The sequence below is a fragment of the Staurois parvus genome, unplaced genomic scaffold, assembly GCF_062004578.1.
Source record: "Staurois parvus isolate SC_StPar_1 unplaced genomic scaffold, SC_StPar_1.0 ptg000715l, whole genome shotgun sequence".
In the NCBI taxonomy this organism is placed as follows: Eukaryota; Metazoa; Chordata; class Amphibia; order Anura; family Ranidae; genus Staurois; species Staurois parvus.
The window spans coordinates 109925-129770 of NW_028318511.1; the positions used below are offsets into that span (position 1 = coordinate 109925).

Consider the following 19846-nt stretch of genomic DNA (forward strand, 5'->3'; position numbering starts at 1 on the left):
CACGTGTGGTCCTTGGATTTTTGCTTACCGTTCTTGTGATCATTTTGACCCCACGGGGTGAGATCTTGCATGGAGCCCCAGATCGAGGGAGATTATCAGTGGTCTTGTATGTCTTCCATTTTCTAATTATTGCTCCCACAGTTGATTTGTTCACACCAAGCTGCTTGCCTATTGCAGATTCAGTCTTCCCAGCCTGGTGCAGGTCTACAATTTTGTTTCTGGTGTTCTTCGACAGCTCTTTGGTCTTCACCATAGTGGAGCTTGGAGTGTGACTGTTTGAACTTGTTATCAGTAAAAAAGACACCTGTCCACAACCTCAAACAGGTGCCATTGATACAGGTAATGAGTGCAGGACAGAGGAGCCTCTTAAAGAAGAAGGTACAGGTCTGTGAGAGCCAGAAATCTTGCTTGTTTGTAGGTGACCAAATACTCATTTTCCACCATAATTTGCAAATAAATTCTTTCCAAATCAGCCAATGTGATTGTCTGGATTTTTTTTCTCATTTTGTCTCTCATAGTTGAGGTCTACCTATGATGCCAATTACAGGCCTCTCTCATCTTTTTAAGTGGGAGAACCTGCACAATTGGTGTCTGACTAAATACTTTTTTGCCCCACTGTAGATGCTAAAAGACAGAGGAACAGCCAGACCAATCTGTGGCCCTTTGAAAGCCATCCTGTCTCCTTGCTCCCAAGTCCAAGGGGACTTCCATCTCCCAAGGTCCAGATGCCAGCTCTGCCTAGCTTCTCTGTGACACCTTTTGGCAAGAATATAATTTTCAGTCAAACTCTCTTTAAGTATCTACTTTAGCTTCATCTTAGTTTCTAGGGCCCTCAGCAAATAACTGGCCGAACAAGAAATTCTTCGCAAAGTCCTCCTCCCAGAGAGAAGCCCCAAGGGAAAAAGATCCAGAGAGCTACTAACAAAGTAGTAGATAAAATCATTCAATTCCCTGAGTTTATGAAAAACCTGCAGAACCCAGAAAAAAGAGTAAACGTCAGCTCAAATTGGTTAGAGCCAAGCAGTAACACATTCTAAATTTATTGTAGACAAAACTGCATAGGGCAGCATCGCTACATAAACACAGTTTTATTGATGTCCCTTGTCTACATTTTATGCCAAATTCTCAGAATAAAGCATTTCTAAAATAGTATGTCCTCAATAGAAATACTATTTGTAAGCATCACCACAGATCTTTTAATTACTTTCTGGATTATGAGTCAGCACACCAGTAACATGTCGCCCAACACATGATCTTCATTTTTTCCCTGGAAAAATATGAGCAGAGGTTAGAATTATCTATCATATTATTTATTGCTGCATTCACTAGGGAGATTTTACCTTACTCCCAGCCCTGAAAACAAGAGGCCAGAGGGACAGGAAAGAGACCCTCCAATATGAAGTACAAATTATTCTGCTCAGAAACTCATCTCAAGGAACACATGTAAAATGTGTTCAGCTGTCACACAGTAAGGTGCCAAGGAGTTCTCCTGTTGGGTGGGCAGAACCTGATGGAGATTCTGAAACTATTTCCCCATCAGATCCACTCTTGTGATTGACAGTGGCCACCAGTGGACAGATTCCATAGCCACTAGTGGGTTGCTTAATAGATATGGAATGTGTCTACTGCTGTCCGCTGTCAATCACAATGGATTCCCCTGATGGGGAACTAGTCTCCCAGCATCTTCCATCAGGCTCCACCCATAATTAATCAAAGGGGAGGTGGATCTAAAATGTACGTAGTATGTTCAGGCCCATGTCAGACTTTCATTAAACTTTATGAACCTTGGTCCGTTGCGTTGCAACATGCTGTGTAGACATGTATTCTGTTGTACTTTTTTCATCACACACCATCACAGCACATTTGTGTGGACTGAAACAATAGAACATGAGGCAAATTTACTTTGTCTATGCATGAATGGGACAAAAATGAAGTTATTACAGGTTGCAAGGAAAATTGTCAATTGCATGAGCCACATGACTTTCCAGTAACTGAACAAGTACTGCCAGGATTAACTGCATGCATTCACTTGTATAGCGATTGCCAAGAAATTGCGAATAGCTTTACACATTCTGGATAAACTACAGATTAGCAAGCAATGCCATAACCTGTGGAAGTTAGGACCAGAATGATTTATTACTTAGCAAGTAAAATGGTTTTCAAAAGCTTGGATGCTGGTGCGGTATGAGGCTGTGGTTAACCAGTGCGGTCAAGCCTAGGAATTCCTATGTATTTGCTACTGCTCATGTACAGTGACCACCAACCAAAAGTACAGTAGGGTTAAGTACATGAACATGATATTTGCCAGTACTTGCATTTTAAAGTACTTAAGAAATTTAAATTGTATGTTTAGTCAAAACTGTATTTATTTAGAATATACAAACAGGGTGAAAGAGCCTATTTAGGCTTGGTTCACACTGCTGCGACCTGAAAGTCGCGCTACTTATGGTGACTTGAGTATGACTTTGATGCGTGACTTCAGGCCATGCAACTTTGCCTGGGTAATTTTCCTGTAATGTTGGATACAGATCACATCAATATAGATGAGGACTTGAAGGTGACTTCCATGAAAGCCTATGGGCACAAGTCGGATAGAAGTCTCCTTGAAGTAGTACAGGAACCTTTTCTAAAGCTGGAGCGACTTCAGTAGTGCTAATTAAAACAGCTGTCATTGACTAACATGGGATTTCACATGTCATGTGACTTGACGTCTCACAAGTTGGATCTCAAATCACAGCAGTGTGAACCGAGCCTTAATTATATAATATTTAGATTACATTACTTTTCCAGGGATTATTAAGTACTCACTCCAACCAAGGCAGCATGCAGGTAAGCATGTAATGTCTGTCTCTCTTCTGTGCTGTGGCAATTCAGGACAAAGGCACAACATACTGCAGGCAATGAAGTGGTTAGGGACACTGGTTCCCGACCAGGGGCGGACTGACAACTCATGGGGCCCCCGGGCAATAGGGGATCATGGGGCCCCTGTGTTCTTGCCCAAACTCAAAAAAGCCTATGAAAAAGGTACCAGGGGCATCTCATGGGGCCCCCTACTGACCCCGGGCCCTCGGGCAGTGCCCGAGTTTCCAGATGGTCAGTCCGCCCCTGTTCCCGACACACCTGGAAGTATCTATTGCCACAAAAAATTACGGAAGCCTCAGTGCTCTAACAGAAGAGATGCAGGAGGCATGTCCACTGGAGAGGTGAATATAATACCTCTTCTATTGCAGGGGAGTACCAGTTTGATTACTTTAGAGACCTAACAGGATCTCTTTAACCCCTTAATGATGACAGGTTCAAGTCCTTTTAGGCTTAGGGCTCCTTGTTGTCATGTATTTTGCTGGCTTTAACTATTCATGCACAATACCGATGAGTTAAATCCTATGTTATATATAGGACTGTCCACAGCAACAGCTTAAACTGGGTTAGAAAAAATGTATGAAAAATATGCATACTGCGGCTTTCATTGCTATTATTGTAAATCTGTAGAATTCACAAGCAGATGAACAAGTCTAATAGGGTGACTAGCCCACTCTTCAGAAGACAGATGCTGGAAGAGATCCAGATATGACATACTCACAAGCCAGATCTGAACATTATAGTTTATGTACATTCTGCACATGTACTCTATGTACAAGGTTAAACTGATTTTGTAAATGGAAAGGAAGTGGTGAGAGGACATATTTTACTTTTATTATGCAGATTTTGACATTGTGAGAGCTCACAGTTGGCTGCCATAATATAATATAAGTAACTGTCTAAATTTTTCCAGGTTGAGGCCTCTTTTCTAGACGTGTATGATGATATCTTTGAACAAGTTCTTAGGAGATCTTCTGAAAATGCAAAGAAGCAGCTTGTACAAACACATGATATAGTAAGTATCTTCATAGGATTATACATTATTACCTTCTATTCACTGTTAGGGGGGCATCGGGGACTCATATAGAAGAAGAAAAACATTCTTCTTGTAACTTCCTTCTTTGCGTGAAGATCTCTTCCTCCTTTTTATTGCTTCTACTGCAAGCAGAGGCACATAATTATGTTATGTTCTCAGTTTCAGTGCTGTGGAAAGACTGGGGGACATCTGAAGATACCTGATACCCACAATTTTTGCAAGAGCAGAGAAGAAGGACAAGTACGTTCAATTTTTTATTGAGTACAGATCTTGACGTTGTACTGGCTCAGAACTAGTGACATCATTTACGTCCTAGTTAAAAAAAAAAACTTCTTTAAACTTTCACCCAGATAATGGGACATTTCTAATTACGGTATAATCTAGCTAAGATTTATATCACTTAAACACAGAATGACCCAGGAGTCAAGTTATAAAGATGATCAAAAGGGATATACAAAAGACTAGAATTCTTCCTTTGAACTGGAACAGTGGAACATTGATTAAACGGAGGGTACAGAAATGCCTGTGCTAGGGTTATTTATTGGAAAATGTCTTTGTTAAATTAATCTCTGATTATTTAGAGCCCAGTGTATTTGGGAAGGGTTAAATTAGAGCCTTCTACTGCTGTCTGGGCCCCACTGGGAAATTTGACCTCACTTCTTGTCCAATGACAGGATCTCACATAGGCAGCAAGTGATAATAAATCTATCCAAATGGCACAGAAAGAGCAGCGATGCCTTTTTTTAATTGACATCATTTAGAACCATTCAAGTTTTTAAGGCTACATTCACACTGGCGATTTAGACTGGTGCTTATTGTAGCAGCAGGAATCTTCTAATTCCTGCCGTGGCTAGGTGCAGCTGCTGGCCCTGTTCACTATAATGAGAGGTAGCCAGCAGCCACAACTTTTGGCAGCTCTCTGCACAGCCAGCAATCACCGCAGGTAGTTGCTGGCTGTGTGGAAAGCCACAAAGTGTTGTGACCTGATACAAAGTAGGGCTCACTGACAGCAAAGCTCTACTGCAGGGCCAGTCAGTAAATTTGACAGCCTGGTCTTGCTAAGCACTGAGACAGCTGGCTGTCACAAGAGCAGAAAAAGGCTCTACCTACGTCTCTGCACCACTACAGTACCTAAGGTGAGCATCTCTCCTGCCTCTGTATTGGCCCAGCCCTGGGAAGGTATTGTCAAGGAGATGTAAAATCAATAATGGTGGAAAGAATAAAAAAATTAGAGACATGAAGTCAATTTCCAGGCAAAATCAAGTATGAAATAGGAAGTGTCCTCCAGTAAAGAATTCATATCACATTATAGTACATTGAACTTAATGTAGCTGGTAAATGAAAATCAGTGTGGCATAAAAGTCTTATAAACTCCACCTTCTCTCTGTTCCTTACAGGACTGTGTGTTGATAATATCTACAGCTTTGCACATACATTTACACTGGGTTAGAATGTTGCTGCTCCTGTCTCTAGGATTCACGGTAGGTTATGGACACCACAATGCACTGTACTCTGTAATGCACTGGACACCACAATGCACTGTACTCTGTAATGCACTGATCACCACAATGCACTGTACACTAATACACTGGACACCACAATGCACTGTACTCTGTAATGCACTGATCACCACAATGCACTGTACACTAATACACTGGACACCACAATGCACTGTACTCTGTAATGCACTGTACACTGTAATGCACTGGACACCACAATGCACTGTACACTAATACACTGGACACCACAATGCACTGTACACTGTAATGCACTGTACACTGTAATGCACTGGACACCACAATGCACTGTACACTGTAACACACTGGACACCAAAATGTACTGTACTGTGTAACGCAATGGACACCACAATGCACTGTACTCTGTAACGCACTGGATACCGCAATGCACTGTACTCTGTAACACACTGGACACCGCAATGCACTGTACTCTGTAACGCACTGGATACCGCAATGCACTGTACTCTGTAACACACTGGATACCACAATGCACTGTACTCTGTAACACACTGGACACTGCAATGCACTGTACGCTGTAACACACTGGACACCGCAATGCACTGTACTCTGTAACGCACTGGACACCGCAATGCACTGTACTCTGTAACGCACTTGGCACCGCAATGCACTGTACTCTGTAACGCACTGGACACCGCAATGCACTGTACTCTGTAACGCACTTGGCACCGCAATGCACTGTACTCTGTAACGCACTGGATACCGCAATGCACTGTACTCTGTAACGCACTTGGCACCGCAATGCACTGTACTCTGTAACGCACTGGACTCCGCAATGCACTGTACTCTGTAACGCACTTGGCACTGCAATGCACTGTACTCTGTAACGCACTGGACTCCGCAATGCACTGTACTCTGTAATGCACTTGGCACTGCAATGCACTGTACTCTGTAACGCACTGGACTCCGCAATGCACTGTACTCTGTAATGCACTGGACACTGCAATGCACTGTACTCTGTAACGCACTGGACACTGCAATGCACTGTACATTGTACCGCACTGGAAACCCCAATGCACTGTACTCTGTAATGCACTGGACACTGTATGCATTGTAATGCATTGTATACTGTAGGTAGGGGATGACCAAGTTGTATTCCATAAATGCAATTGAGAAAAGTCAGGTTTCAGAGTTGTCTCGGTTGTCAACCAATCAATTATACTTTCTAACATCCCCCCCCCAAAAAAATAGAGCACATAGATGCCCAGAATAAAGCAGCCTAAAGATGAGTCTGTTTTAGTTATTCAGCCAGCGGATTGAATAAAAAAACTGCAAGCTAGCTTTGGTATTCTGACAGCAAAAACACAAGCCCGTTGTCAGAATACACTGATCAGCGTTGCAGGCTGTAGCCTGCAGGGCTGACCAAGCAGCGAAAATCCAACAGGGTGGTCGTACAGAATTCAGTAGATTGACTTCTGTACAACCTCCCTGCCCATACAGGTGAAACTCAAAAAATTAGAATATCGTGCAAAAGTTCATTTATTTCAGTAATGCAACTTAAAAGGTGAAATTAATATATGAGATAGACTCATTACATGCAGAGCAAGATAGTTCAAGCCGTGATTTGTCATAATTGTGATGATTATGGCTTACAGCTCATGAAAACCCCAAATTCACAATCTCAGAAAATGAGAATATTGTGAAAAGGTGCAATATTCTAGGCTCAAAGTGTCCCACTCTAATCAGCTAATTAAGCCATAACACCTGCAAAGGGTTCCTGAGCCTTTAAATGGTCTCTCAGTCTGGTTCAGTAGGAATCACAATCATGGGAAAGACTGCTGACCTGACAGTTGTGCAGAAAACCATCATTGACACCCTCCATAAGGAGGGAAAGCCTCAAAAGGGAATTGCAAAAGAAGTTGGATGTTTCCAAAGTGCTGTATCAACGCACATTAATAGAAAGTTATGTGGAAAGGAAAAAGTGTGGAAGAAAAAGGTGCACAAGCAGCAGGGATGACCGCAGCCTGGAGAGGATTGGCAGGAAAAGGACATTCAAAAGTGTTGGGGACTTTCACAAGGAGTGGACTGAGGCTGGAGTCAGTGCATCAAGAGCCACCACACACAGACGGATTCCTGGACATGGGCTTCAAATGTCGTATTCCTCTTGTCAAGAAGCTCCTGAACAACAAACAACGTCAGAAGTGTCTTACCTGGGCTAAAGAAAAACAGACCTGGTCTGTTGCTCAGTGGTCCAAAGTCCACTTTTCTGATGAGAGCAACTTTTGCATCTCATTTGGAAACCAAGGACCCCAGATTATGGAGGAAGAATGGAAAGGCACACACTGCAAGATGCTTGAAGTCCAATGTGAAGTTTCCACAGTCTGTGTTGATTTGGGGAGCCATGTCATCTGCTGGTGTTGGTCCACTGTGCTTCATTAAGTCCAGGGTCAATGCAGCTGTCTATCAGGAGATTTTGGAGCACCTCATGCTTCCTTCTGCAGACGAGTTTCATGGGGATGCTGACTTCATTTTCCAGCAGGACTTGGCACCTGCCCACATGGCCAAAAGCACCAAAACCTGGTTCAATGACCGTGGGATTACTGTGCTTGATTGCCCAGCAAACTCACCTGACCTGAACCCCATAGAGAATCTATGGGGCATTGCCAAGAGAAAGATGAGAGAGATGAGACCGAACAATGCAGAAGAGCTGAAGGCCGCTATTGAAGCATCCCGGTCCTCCATAACACCTCAGCAGTGCCACCGGCTGATAGCTTCCATGCCACGCCGCATTGAGGCAGTAATTGCTGCAAAAGGGGCCCAAACCAAGTACTGAGTACATATGCATGCTTAGACTTTTCAGAGGTCCGATATTGTTCTATGTACAATCCTTGTTTTGTTGATTGTATGTAATATTCTAATTTTCTGAGATTGTGGATTTGGGGTTTTCATGAGCTGTAAGTCATAATCATCACAATTATGACAAATCACGGCTTGAACTATCTTGCTTTGCATGTAATGAGTCTATCTCATATATTAGTTTCACCTTTTAAGTTGCATTACTGAAATAAATGAACTTTTGCACAATATTCTAATTTTTCGAGTTTCACCTGTATATGGATCGAAATTCGTCCGGTCCCTGCTGAACTGATCACATTCCGATCCATGTATGGCCGGATTAAGAGGAGAATCTGATTGGTTTATGATTGCTGTGGTCACAGACAGTCTCCATAAGGGCCTTTGCCATAAGGTGTCCTGTGAGATAGGTTTCCTAACATGAATGCTATAGAATCTAGAGTGTAGATTAACTGTGTTATTTAACTCTGTTGATTGTGATTATGTGTTTCATCAGCTCTCTGTTAAAATAATATTTGATATTCTCTGTAGCTCATCTAATATACAGCTGATTCCCAAATAGGAGATGGTTTCTGCAAGGAAATCTTCAAATCATCTTTGTTTAAAAAAGAGCATAGAAGGAAAGGAAGAAGTGACAAAATAAACAAAGCTTGAGGGAAAATGTTCTTGTGGAACGAAATCCAGGCCAAAGTCTGAAAGACTTCAACTAGCTGTTCAGTACCAAAGATGTGGAATTAAACATCTGTCACGCTGTACACCCTTCACAGGGAAAGTCAGTTATTTTCTTTTAAAGTGGTTATAAACCTCTGACATAAAATACGAACAAAGCATATCCCTCTATAGTGTGTACCTCTGCTACATATCTGCGTATGTCACTTGTGACAAATTTTCCTTACACCAAAAGAAGAAAAAGGTGACAGGGAGGGATCTCCAGCACACAGCCTGTGATTGACAGCCTTAGCTCCATTCCTGTGTGCTGTGTGAAGGAGGGGGGGTGCCCCTCCCCTCCAATCAGCTCTCACTGAGCTCTGCAGAGGGGAACTTCATCTCCCCGCCCCCTGCTTTCTGAAAGAGCAGAAATTCTGCATACATTCTGCACTTCCAACAGCTACAGAGGAGAGATGGCTGAAGATAAACAGGAACAACTTATGTAGGAGGATTTGTTTTATCTGTGTGTCTCAGCTGAGGGTAGTCGCTTCACTGGGTATATGTAAGGGCATGTGCATGCAAAACTGCGCAATGAATACAGGGATTGCAGTGTAAATTAGACTTTACTGTAGGAGCTTTTTCAGATCAATGCATTTTCAAACCTTTGTTTGCACACTTTCATAAATGTTTACAACTCAGGAAACCCAATACATCAAAATTAAGCACCCCAACTCCCCCCCTCCCCCCCTCCCCCCCTCCCCCCTTATAAAAAAGAAGACAACAGCACATTAAAGGTTAAATAACAAAATTAAACTGCTGTAATATTCAATTCCTGAGGTTTCCTCATTATTGTGCCACTAGATGTCCTCAGTCTGATGCCCAGTGCCATTCAGCCCACTTCTTCTGAGCCCAGGATGTCCAGCCTGTGACTGGCCATTGAAAGGTGAAGCAGCACAGTGATGAGCTCATCGCTCTGTTTTCACTTCCTATCAGCATGCTTCTTGTCAGCACATGAACTGATTGGCTTCTTGTGCTGCTTCTTCCTCTCATACTCCAGCTCTTCTATTTGGGAACTACAAGAGGCTGAGACCAGGTCAAAAGCAAGTAGTTGCACTGCTTACATTAACAAAAAATACATTTATTGGTGTATTAATGATTACAGGGCTGCATTAAACTCCCTGGCGGTATTCCCGAGTGTAGTTCGGGGTAAAGTTTCAGTACCACAAGCAGTAACCCTGAGCTACACTCGGGCTTACCATGCGGCGCTGCTCCGGGATCCCTTAATCACTTACCTTGTCTTGCGCTCCCACGATGTCCCTCCTACAGTGTCCCTGGCAATGTAATTACTGTATCAAAGCATTTCACATACATTTTGTCCCGAGTGCTTTGTCCTGTGCCCTGCCTGCATTATTACTGTTCTTTCTGCCTGGAAACTGAGAAACGTCCATGGTGTCCAAAAAGTGTCCCTTTAGGTCAAAAGCAGTTTTAGACCAGCTAGAGAACAGCGATAGTAAATCAGAACCACTTGCAGAATTGAGTGATAATGATTTGTGGGGAAATTCGTCATCAGACACTGAAAATGATTTTGTGACTTTGCTCAGTGATGTGCGAACTTGGCGCTATATTTCAAATTTCAGTGTTTTTGGTTTGATTATATTATTGAATTAAATTTAATATAGTATTATTTTTTATGATTATTTATTCAATTATAATTTATGATTTCGTGTTTCAAGTTTTATCCTACCCAGGATGTTTACTAGACTCTTGTTCGGATAGATTTCAGTGAGTTATTCCTAAAAATTACAGGCCTACAATAAAAAAAAATACATTTCCATGCAAAAAAATGTACCGCTTTGAGCACAGAAATATGGACATAATCATATCGCTAGGGAGGTTAACTTGTGTCTTTTTAATCTGTTTAGATTTTAGTTTTCAGTAAAGTAGCCATCCATACTTCACCATTGGTACTGAAATGTCTCCGTGTTGCACTTCTAAATTACAGCATGCAATAGTTTGGATGCATCATAGATAGAGTTCAATGATAGGCAAGGACAAGTGACCTCCAAGAAAGTTTACTACCACCACACCTAAACTGCGCTTTGAAAACCATAGGTCTTTTTAAGCCATGGTTTTCCTAGTTTAAATGCAGCCTAAAGCTCAAAATACCAATAAACATTAGATGACTGTTGCACTCTACCTGCATTTTTGGCAAGATCAAAAGTCAAATGTTGTATCTATGGTGCACCAACACTCTCAGAGCCAAAGTGGAAGGCATTTTTATTACAGTGAATGGGATTTTGATCCTAATATCTAGAGCAGCCTTTCTCAACCAGGCACCTTGGGGTGCCTTCAGGCCTTTTCAGGGGTGCCTTGGCAAAATGTTTAAAAACTGCCAAAAAATTGCATACAAGCCAGCAGGTGGATCAAGCCTGCCTTTTAGTTACACAAAGCCATAGGATTTCACTGCGTGCTTTTACAACCTGCCAGCTGGTAGCATCCTAACAACCAGTTTACTTCATTAGTTGATAAGAGGACGTTGGGCATCTGCACAGCATCCTTGTTTGCACCTCTTCATAAGCACTGGGGTCACATTAGCTGAGTGAGGAAGAGAAACTGAAGGAGAAGAGGAACACTGAAATACTACTCAGTACCAGTGTGCAAAAGTGTATTTGCTTTGTAAGAATAAATCACTTCTAGCATTGGGTGTCCTACATGTGTGGATGTTGCTGTGTTATGTAAAACTATTAGAATCATTTTTTTACATTTTAGAATGGGGTGCCTTGAGATTGTGCAGAATGTTAAAGGGTGCCTTGAGATTGTCCAAAATTTTAAAGGGTGCCTTGACTGAAAAAGGGTTGATAAACACTGATCTAAAGATGCATCGATACCCTTTTTTTATCGGCGAGTAGGAGTACCAGTACTCTTGGTCAAGTACTCACTGATACCAAGTACTGATATTTTGCAGTGAAATTTGCATCCATACAAAATGAATGGAAGCAAGTCGCACAGCAAAGAATAGCATGGGATTTGAACAGGAATGCGATGCAATTCCTGTCCAAATTGCATGCGGTTTCCCAACTACTCCTGTGTGAACCCAGGCTTGTCATACAACATGAATGGGTGCAAATTGCACTGCTAATTGCATGCGGTTTCCCCACCACTCCTGTGTAAACCCAGGCTTGTCATAGCCTGAGTTCACACAGGAGTGGCGTAGGAAACCTCCCTGTATCGATCCCATGCTGTCACACAACGATAAGCCGCTTCACGGGTCTAGGGATTTGAAATCCCCATGGCTTTCTCACCTCTCCTTGCAGGGATGACAGTACAGGCTAGATGGCTTCTGATTGGTCAGCAACATGATTATGCTGACCAATCAGAAGCCATCCAGCCCACTGCAAGGAGAGGAGAGAAAGCCACGTGGATTTCAAATCCCCAGACCTGTGAAGCGGCTTTTCATTGTGCGACAGCATGGAATTGGTGCAGGGAGGTTTCCTACACCACTCCTGTGTGAACTCAGGCTATGACAAGCCTGGGTTTACACAGGAGTGGTGGGGAAACCGCATGCAATTAGCAGTGCAATTTGCACCCATTCATGTTGTATGGATGCAAATGGCACTGCAAAGTATTAGTTTTGGGTAACAGAAGCATTTTCATAAGTACTCATGAAATATTCAGTATCTGCAACAATACCAGTATCGGTGCATCTCTACTAATATCACATCCTGTCCCCTTCTGCTGTCAATTTCCCCTATCAAATTTACTGGCGATTCCTCAGCTGTCAAAATGACAGCTGGGACTTGCTGTGTTACTACATCAGCCTCTAGCCACTGCTGTCAAAAAAAGACCTGATGATCAGTTTTTGTACATACTGTTCAGTGTGACTCAGAGATACAAAATAACATTGTTACTTTGTATTTACTCCGTTTCATTCATCTGCAGATCAAAGGGATGAGCTTTGATCTGCGAATGATGTCAGTGAAAGCAACCTTACAAGTAAAAAAAGAACATTTTTTTAAATACATATTTTTCCTTTTTTTAACCTTTTATTAACATTTAGTTAACTCTAGACAGCCCAAAGTAATTATTTACACCCTTCGCTATTATTTTTCTTCTATCTTTTTTAACGTCTATTTTTCAAGCATTAATATTTTACCTTTTTTTTATTCTTGTTCATTTTATTTGTTAATCTTTTTTCATGTTTTTTTTTATTTGTAAATATCTTTGCAATGCTTTATTCCAGAATGTGGTTTTAGTGTCATTATAAATCGGACAATTTATTGAATAAAAACAATACTGTTTATTTATTGTAACACTATTTCTTTTTAATACTATCAATAGAAAAATCTGCAGCTAGTAAACATTTTCTCCATATTTTTGTCTATAGATTGTGTGAAATGAAATTTTTACAAGACAAAATCACCAAAAGAAACCCTTTTTGTCCTGTAAAAAAATATTTAGAGTATCACATTGATATCTTAAGTAATGAGAAGGTTATTGCAGAATAAGCCAGCCTCTAGAAGAAATTTTAAAATGACTCTGGTCCATAAGAGGTATACCGGTGCAAGAGCTGAACTAGTTAGGAGGTGAAATAATTCCTGGCTTCTAACCACTGTCTGATGTGTGTGCCCAGTCAAAGGATATTTCATTAACCCTCAATTTTGGCAGGAATTGAGAAGGATTGAAGATAAAATACTTGAGCTCTGGGCATTTAACCAAGAACATCCAGGTAGGCAAGCCAGAGACTTATGGGACTATGCTGTGGTATTATAAACATACAGATGAATGGAACTAGAACACAGAAGAAAACAATGTATTTTAAAAGCTATTTTATAGGTATTGTAGTCAGTATTATCATGATATAAACATCTATGAGTGACCCTCAATATTTATGTCCTATGTTTCTCTCCAGGTCTATGGCATGGTGCTTACGTCCTTTCTCTACTTCTCTCTGCCGAAAGGAAATGTGTGGGATCGCAGAGGAGAATATAGCCTAAACAATGCTTTCATCTGCCCCTCGGGGACCACACAGGATACCCCACTTTCTCAGCTTCTGCCAAACCATTCTGTACAATGAAAGGTTCTCTTTATTCAAATAGCCAGCAGTAGCCTCTGTAGACATAAAGGGGTTTATTTACTAAACCTGGTTGACTCAGAATCTTGTCCACTTCTGCATAAAAACCAATCAGCTTCCAGGTTTTATTGCTGAAGCTTAACTGAACATGCTAAGGTTAGAAGCTGATTGGCTACCATGCACAGGTGCCCGAGATTCTGAGTCAACCAGGTTTAGTAAATAAACCCCTAACAGTCTGTGGGGTTGATTTACTAAAGGCAAATAGACTGTGCACTTTGCAAAGTGCAGTTGCACTCTGCAAGAGCAGTTGCTCCAGGGCTTAGTAAATGTGCAGAAGCTCTGCTGACTTCCAACATCCAATCATGTGCAAGCAAAAGTGCTATTTTTTCAATTTTCCTTGCACATGATTGGGTATTCCTTGCAAAGTGAATCTTTATCTCATTTACAAAGCTCTGGAGCAATTGCACTTGAAGAGTGCAACTGCACCTTGTATGGTGCACAGTCTATTTGCCTTTAGTAAATCAACCCCTATATCTCTTATAGCAGCCAGATTACTGTAAGTAATATTTTCTATTGCAGGTAAAAAATAAAAGAGGGAATATGGTGGTTTTGTAACAGTTACACTTTAATTGTAGACATACCATTAACCACTTCAAGTCCACACACTTTCACCCCCTTCCTGTCCAGGCCAATTTTCAGCTTTCAGTGCTATCACACTTTGAATAACAATTTTGCGGTCATGCAACACTGTACCCATATGAATTTTTTAGCATTTTTTTGAGACAGATAAAACTTTATTTTAGAGGTATTTATTCACCACTGGGATTTTTATTTTTTTTGCTATATAAATGAAAAAGTCCAAACATTTTGAAAAAAAAGTGTTTTTCTTATACAATTTTGCAAATAAATAATCTTTCTTCATAAATCTTGGCCAAAATGTATTCAGCTATCTTTTTAGTGAAAAAAAAACCCAAATTAGTTTATAACCAAAAATTATCATTTTTCAAAAATTTTTTTTTTATATTATTAATGTTTTTTTTATTTAACATACTGTCACCCTAGCAGTACAGTGTCACCATAGTGACACTGTACTTCTTGTGGGAGGTGATGAAGATTTATTTATTTATTTTTACACTGATTGCTTTTACAGCCTTTATGGGTGTAAAAGCAATCATTTCTCCTTCTCTCTGGCTGCATTCTTGCAGCCATTGAGAAATACTGTGAGAGCTGTGATTGGTCACAGCTTGTCACATGGTATAAGGCTGTTGTGAATAGCCTTGTACCATGTGACCTCTGTGATCATTCACAGATTTCACTAGTAGTAAGCAATTATATCAGCAAGTAACATCTTGCTTACTACTATTCATGTGATCATTGATTGGTCAATCAGTGATCACATGATCGGAACCTCACACAAAGGTCCCATACAGCAATTGGTGTTCCGCTGTGTCCTCTGGATTGCGGTGCCGCGCGCTCCCAGGGAGCGCCACAGGCAGTGAATGCGGAGGCCATTTATAAACGGCCACCCACACCTGCACTGCTCCCATCCGACTGTTTATGTACATGGATCGGACAGGAAGTGGCTAACACAAGTATCAATCCTGCTCAGTAATTAAGGCCAAAATTGGGAATGGAATATACCAATGGGTGTGCAATATGTCAGGGCAAAAAAAAGAAAACATATACAGTATATCTGTGCATAACAGTCACATTTCACCTTGTTTTTTTTTTCTTTAAAGAACCTGCAAGTAAAGAAAATTACCCATTGACATGCCAGAAGTACTTTCGGATTCTCATTTCCTAGAGTCAGTATCAGGGGTGCCCATACCAGACACAAGCATTCTCCTCCTTCCAAATACAAACACATATTCAGGTCATACTTTGCTATATTGTCTTTTTCTCTTAACAAATTTTAATGTAACAATAACATGGCTTGCAATGAACAGATTTTCGCCCTGGGTGTGGCTTCTCCCTGGATGCATTTTACACCCAGCTAGGACTTGATCCCCACAATTAAGCCCTAAGGCAACCAAAGATTTGAATTATTTCCTGCAACCTGCAGGAAAAAAAATTGCTCAATTCCCCTATCAACACAGCCAGCGTTGATGGGGGAACGCCTCCCACAGAGCTGTTGTGTTCTGCAGGCGGGGGGGGGGGCCTTACCAGCAGGCAGAACATAGTGATTACTGTTAGTGGCTATTGCAGTAATTGCATACAAATAATCAGACAGGCTGGTTATACTGAAGCCGATCAATGGATTTACTTTATTACAACCAGTCTCCCCATAGATGGATTGAATCTTGGCCAGTCCATGCTGAATTGGCTGAGATTCGATGCAGCTACGGCCTGCTTAAGTGTTTCTAGAGGCTCAAGGCTTTTTACCTTCATGTATTCTATGTAAAAAACCTTCTGTGTTTAGCAGCCCCCCAGCCTCCCCTAACACTTACCTAAGCCTCATCCTGATTTAGCTACAGTTGTGTTCAAAATAATAGCAGTCAGACATCACTAACCTGATCAACCACTGTTTTTGGTAGAAATTATATTTCTACATGGCAAATAATTTACTAGCAGGTGTAGTAGAGTAATAGAAATCCAACAGACCCAACAGTCATGACATGCATGCTGCTGATTCTGTGTCATTGAATCACTAATTGAAAGGGACATGTTCAAAATAATAGCAGTGTGGAGTTCTATTAGTGAAGTCATTCATTCTTTGAAAAACAGGTGGCAATTATTGCCCTTATTTAAGGAAGGAAGGCAGCAAATGTTGTACATGCTGGTTACAGTGCATTTCTCTCTGAAATTCTGAGGAAAATGGGTCGTTCCAGACATTGTTCAGAAGAACAGCGTACTTTGATTAAAAAGTTGATTGGAGAGGGGAAAACATATAAAGAAGTGCAGAAAATGATAGGCTGCTCAGCTAAAATGATCGCAAATGCTTTAAAATGGCAACCAAAACCTGAAAGACGTGGAAGAAAGCGAAAAACTATCATTCGGATGGATAGAAGAATAGCCAAAATGGCAAGGACTCAGCCAACAATCAGCTCAGGGAAGATCAAAGAAGGTCTAAAGTTACCTGTGAGTACTGTTACAATTAGAAGACACCTATGTGAAGCCAAGCTATTTGCAAGAAGCCCCTGCAAAGTCCCACTGTTGAAAAAAACACGTGCTGAAGAGGTTACAATTTGCCAAAGAGCACATTGACTGGCCTAAAGAGAAATGGCGCAACATTTTGTGGACTGATGAAAGTAAGATTGTTCTTTTTGGGTCTAGTGGCCGGAGACAGTTTGTCAGACGACCCCCAAACACTGAATTCCAGCCACAGTACACTGTGAAGACAGTGAAGCATGGTTGCGCAAGCATCATGATATGGGGATGTTTCTCATACTACGGTGTTGAGCCTATTTATCGCATACCAGGCATCATGGATCAGTTTGAATACATCAGTATACTTGAAGAGGTCATGCTGCCTTATGCTGAAGAGGACATGCCCTTGAAATGGGTGTTCCAACAAGACAACGACCCCAAACACACCAGTAAACGTGCAACATCTTGGTTCCAGACCAACAAGATTGACGTTATGGAGTGGCCAGCCCAATCCTCGGATCTTAATCCAATAGAAAACTTGTGGGGTGACATCAAAAATGCAGTTTCTGAGGCAAAACCAAGAAATAGAGAAGAACTGTGGAATGTAGTCCAATCATCCTGGGCTGGAATACCTGTTCACAGGTGCCAGAAGTTGGTTGACTCCATGCAACACAGATGTACAGCAGTTCTCAGAAACAGTGCTTATACAAATAAATATTAATTAAGTGATTCAAAGGAAAGCAAAATCTTCAAACATTTTTCAGTTTATATAGTGAATGTTTGAGTTTGTAAAGAAGAATACAAACACTGCTATTTTTTTGAACAGTCTAATATTCACTTTTCTTCAAAAGGAACAAATTTGATCTATTTTTCTTCATGTTTTGATTTGGAATAGAATGTGTAGTGTTCCCAATGCATTTGTGTGTATGGAAATAAAAGCTATTAGAAGGATTTTGAGCTTTATTCACTTTTTTCAACACACTGCTATTATTTTGAACACAACTGTATGTCCATGAGAGCCTCAGTACTCCAGGGCCTCTCCTGATACCCAATCACGTGCAAGGAAAATTGAAAAAAGAGCACTTTTGCTTGCACATGATTCAGTGCAGCTATGGCCTGCTTAAAGTGTTTCTAAAGGCTCAAGGCTTTTTACATTCATGCATTCTATGTAAAAAACCTTCTGTGTGTAGCAGCCCCCCAGTCCCCCCTAACACTTACCCGAGCCTCATCCCAATTCAGCAATGTCCACGAGAGCCTCAGTTCTCCAGGGACTCTCCTGATTGGCTGAGGCAGCAGCGAGAGCCATTGGCCACTCAGGAGAGGGCGGGGGTGGGGCTGAGCTGCAGCTCTTTGTGTGAATGGACATGCAGAGCCGTGGCTTCGGAGCGCACCTGCTCGGGTGACCCCATAGCAAGCTTCTTGCAGTGGGGGGCACCCAAAAGAAGGGAGGGGTCAGGAGCGCCAGTGGGGGACCCAAGAAGAGAGGGCCCGGGCTGCTCTGTGCAAAACCACTGCACAGAGCAGGTAAGTATAACATGTTTGGTATTTAAAAAAAAAAACCCCAAGACTTTAGTATCAGTTTAAGGGTGAAATTCATCAAAGATGGAGCCATGCCCAGCTGGAAAGTTTGTACATCACAAGCCATGTTATTGTTAAAATAAAGACCACTTAGAGAAAGAGAATGCCACATTGTACAACCTGAATATTTGATATTTGTCTTCTAATTACCTGTTGTGGAAAGTTGAAAGAAATTGTGTCAACCCTGTCTAGTTGTCTCTTGCTAAACTTCAGTATCCTTTCCCTCCTCTTCTTCTCAACAAAAGTGGGGCTATTTTGCAGTCAGAGATGAGAACTGGGAGGGATTATTAGATTTCTTGGAATATCACAGGTAGAGAGAACAGGACATCTAACAGCTATGAATTTCTGACAGGATAAATAGATTTTTTTCACCTATTGAACTAATGTAGTGCTTCTGCCTTGCACCTCTGGGGTCCTCAGTTTGAGTGCCATTGAAGACACTATCAGCGTAGAGCTGCATGTTCTCCCTGTGCTTGTGTGGGTTTCCTTTTGGTACTCCAGTTTCCTCCAAAGCCATGCTGGTGGGTTAAATGCCTCATGTCTAAAACTGACCCTATTATGATACTCTACTGAGCATGCCCAAGATGGCTGCCTCGCCATCTGCCCAGATAGGAGATAAAGGGCTTTGAGTCCCCACAGAGAAAAGCACTGTAGAAACTAAATAAAATATACCGGTAATAACGAAACACTTTTAGTTGGACATGTAACAGACCAAAATAGAGAAAATTTTATACATTAATACATTAATATAGTATCATAATTTGAATAGTATTTATTAGTAACTAAAATTAAACAGGTCACTTGCTATATAGATTTACTTGTTTTTTGTATGTTTATTGTTTTAGCTACATAAACATTCCAGAAATGTGTATACTTTTATAGCTTCAAACTAAGTAAATTTAGATATTGTGAGCAGGCATATGTTGGTATTGGTCTGGTAATACCATTAATGGTATGTTTTATTTTATTGTTAATATTTTTTGTACAAAACCATTATTGTAAACAATAAAGAAAGAGTTTTGAAAGTTTTATTTGGAAATATCTTTTATTCTTGGACTGGAACTTGTATTCCTTTATGGCCCCACAGTAATAAAATCCTGATCCTTACCGCTAGAATACTTTATGGATCCCAAAATTGTTCTGTTCAGATCTACACTATGATTGTACATATTGGTTAAGAGGTTAGCAATGGAATGATTGCCCAGATAATGTCAAGGGTGCACAAAAAACGTGAATAAA

At 41.1% G+C, this 19846-nt stretch overlaps 1 protein-coding gene across 1 annotated transcript in view; it reads left to right on the top strand.

The window, feature by feature from the left end:
- The window catches only part of TSPAN32 (tetraspanin 32), a 59390-nt gene extending 39752 nt beyond the window's left edge, over window positions 1-19638 (top strand). Inside the window, exons 5-8 of the mRNA XM_089653513.1 lie at window positions 3773-3874; window positions 4055-4135; window positions 5293-5376; window positions 13781-19638. Of these exons, the coding sequence (XP_089509639.1) occupies window positions 3773-3874; window positions 4055-4135; window positions 5293-5376; window positions 13781-13945 (432 nt within the window). The 3' untranslated portion in view covers window positions 13946-19638. The remainder of the gene's footprint in view (window positions 1-3772; window positions 3875-4054; window positions 4136-5292; window positions 5377-13780) is intronic.
- The last annotated feature ends 208 nt before the right edge of the window (window positions 19639-19846 follow it).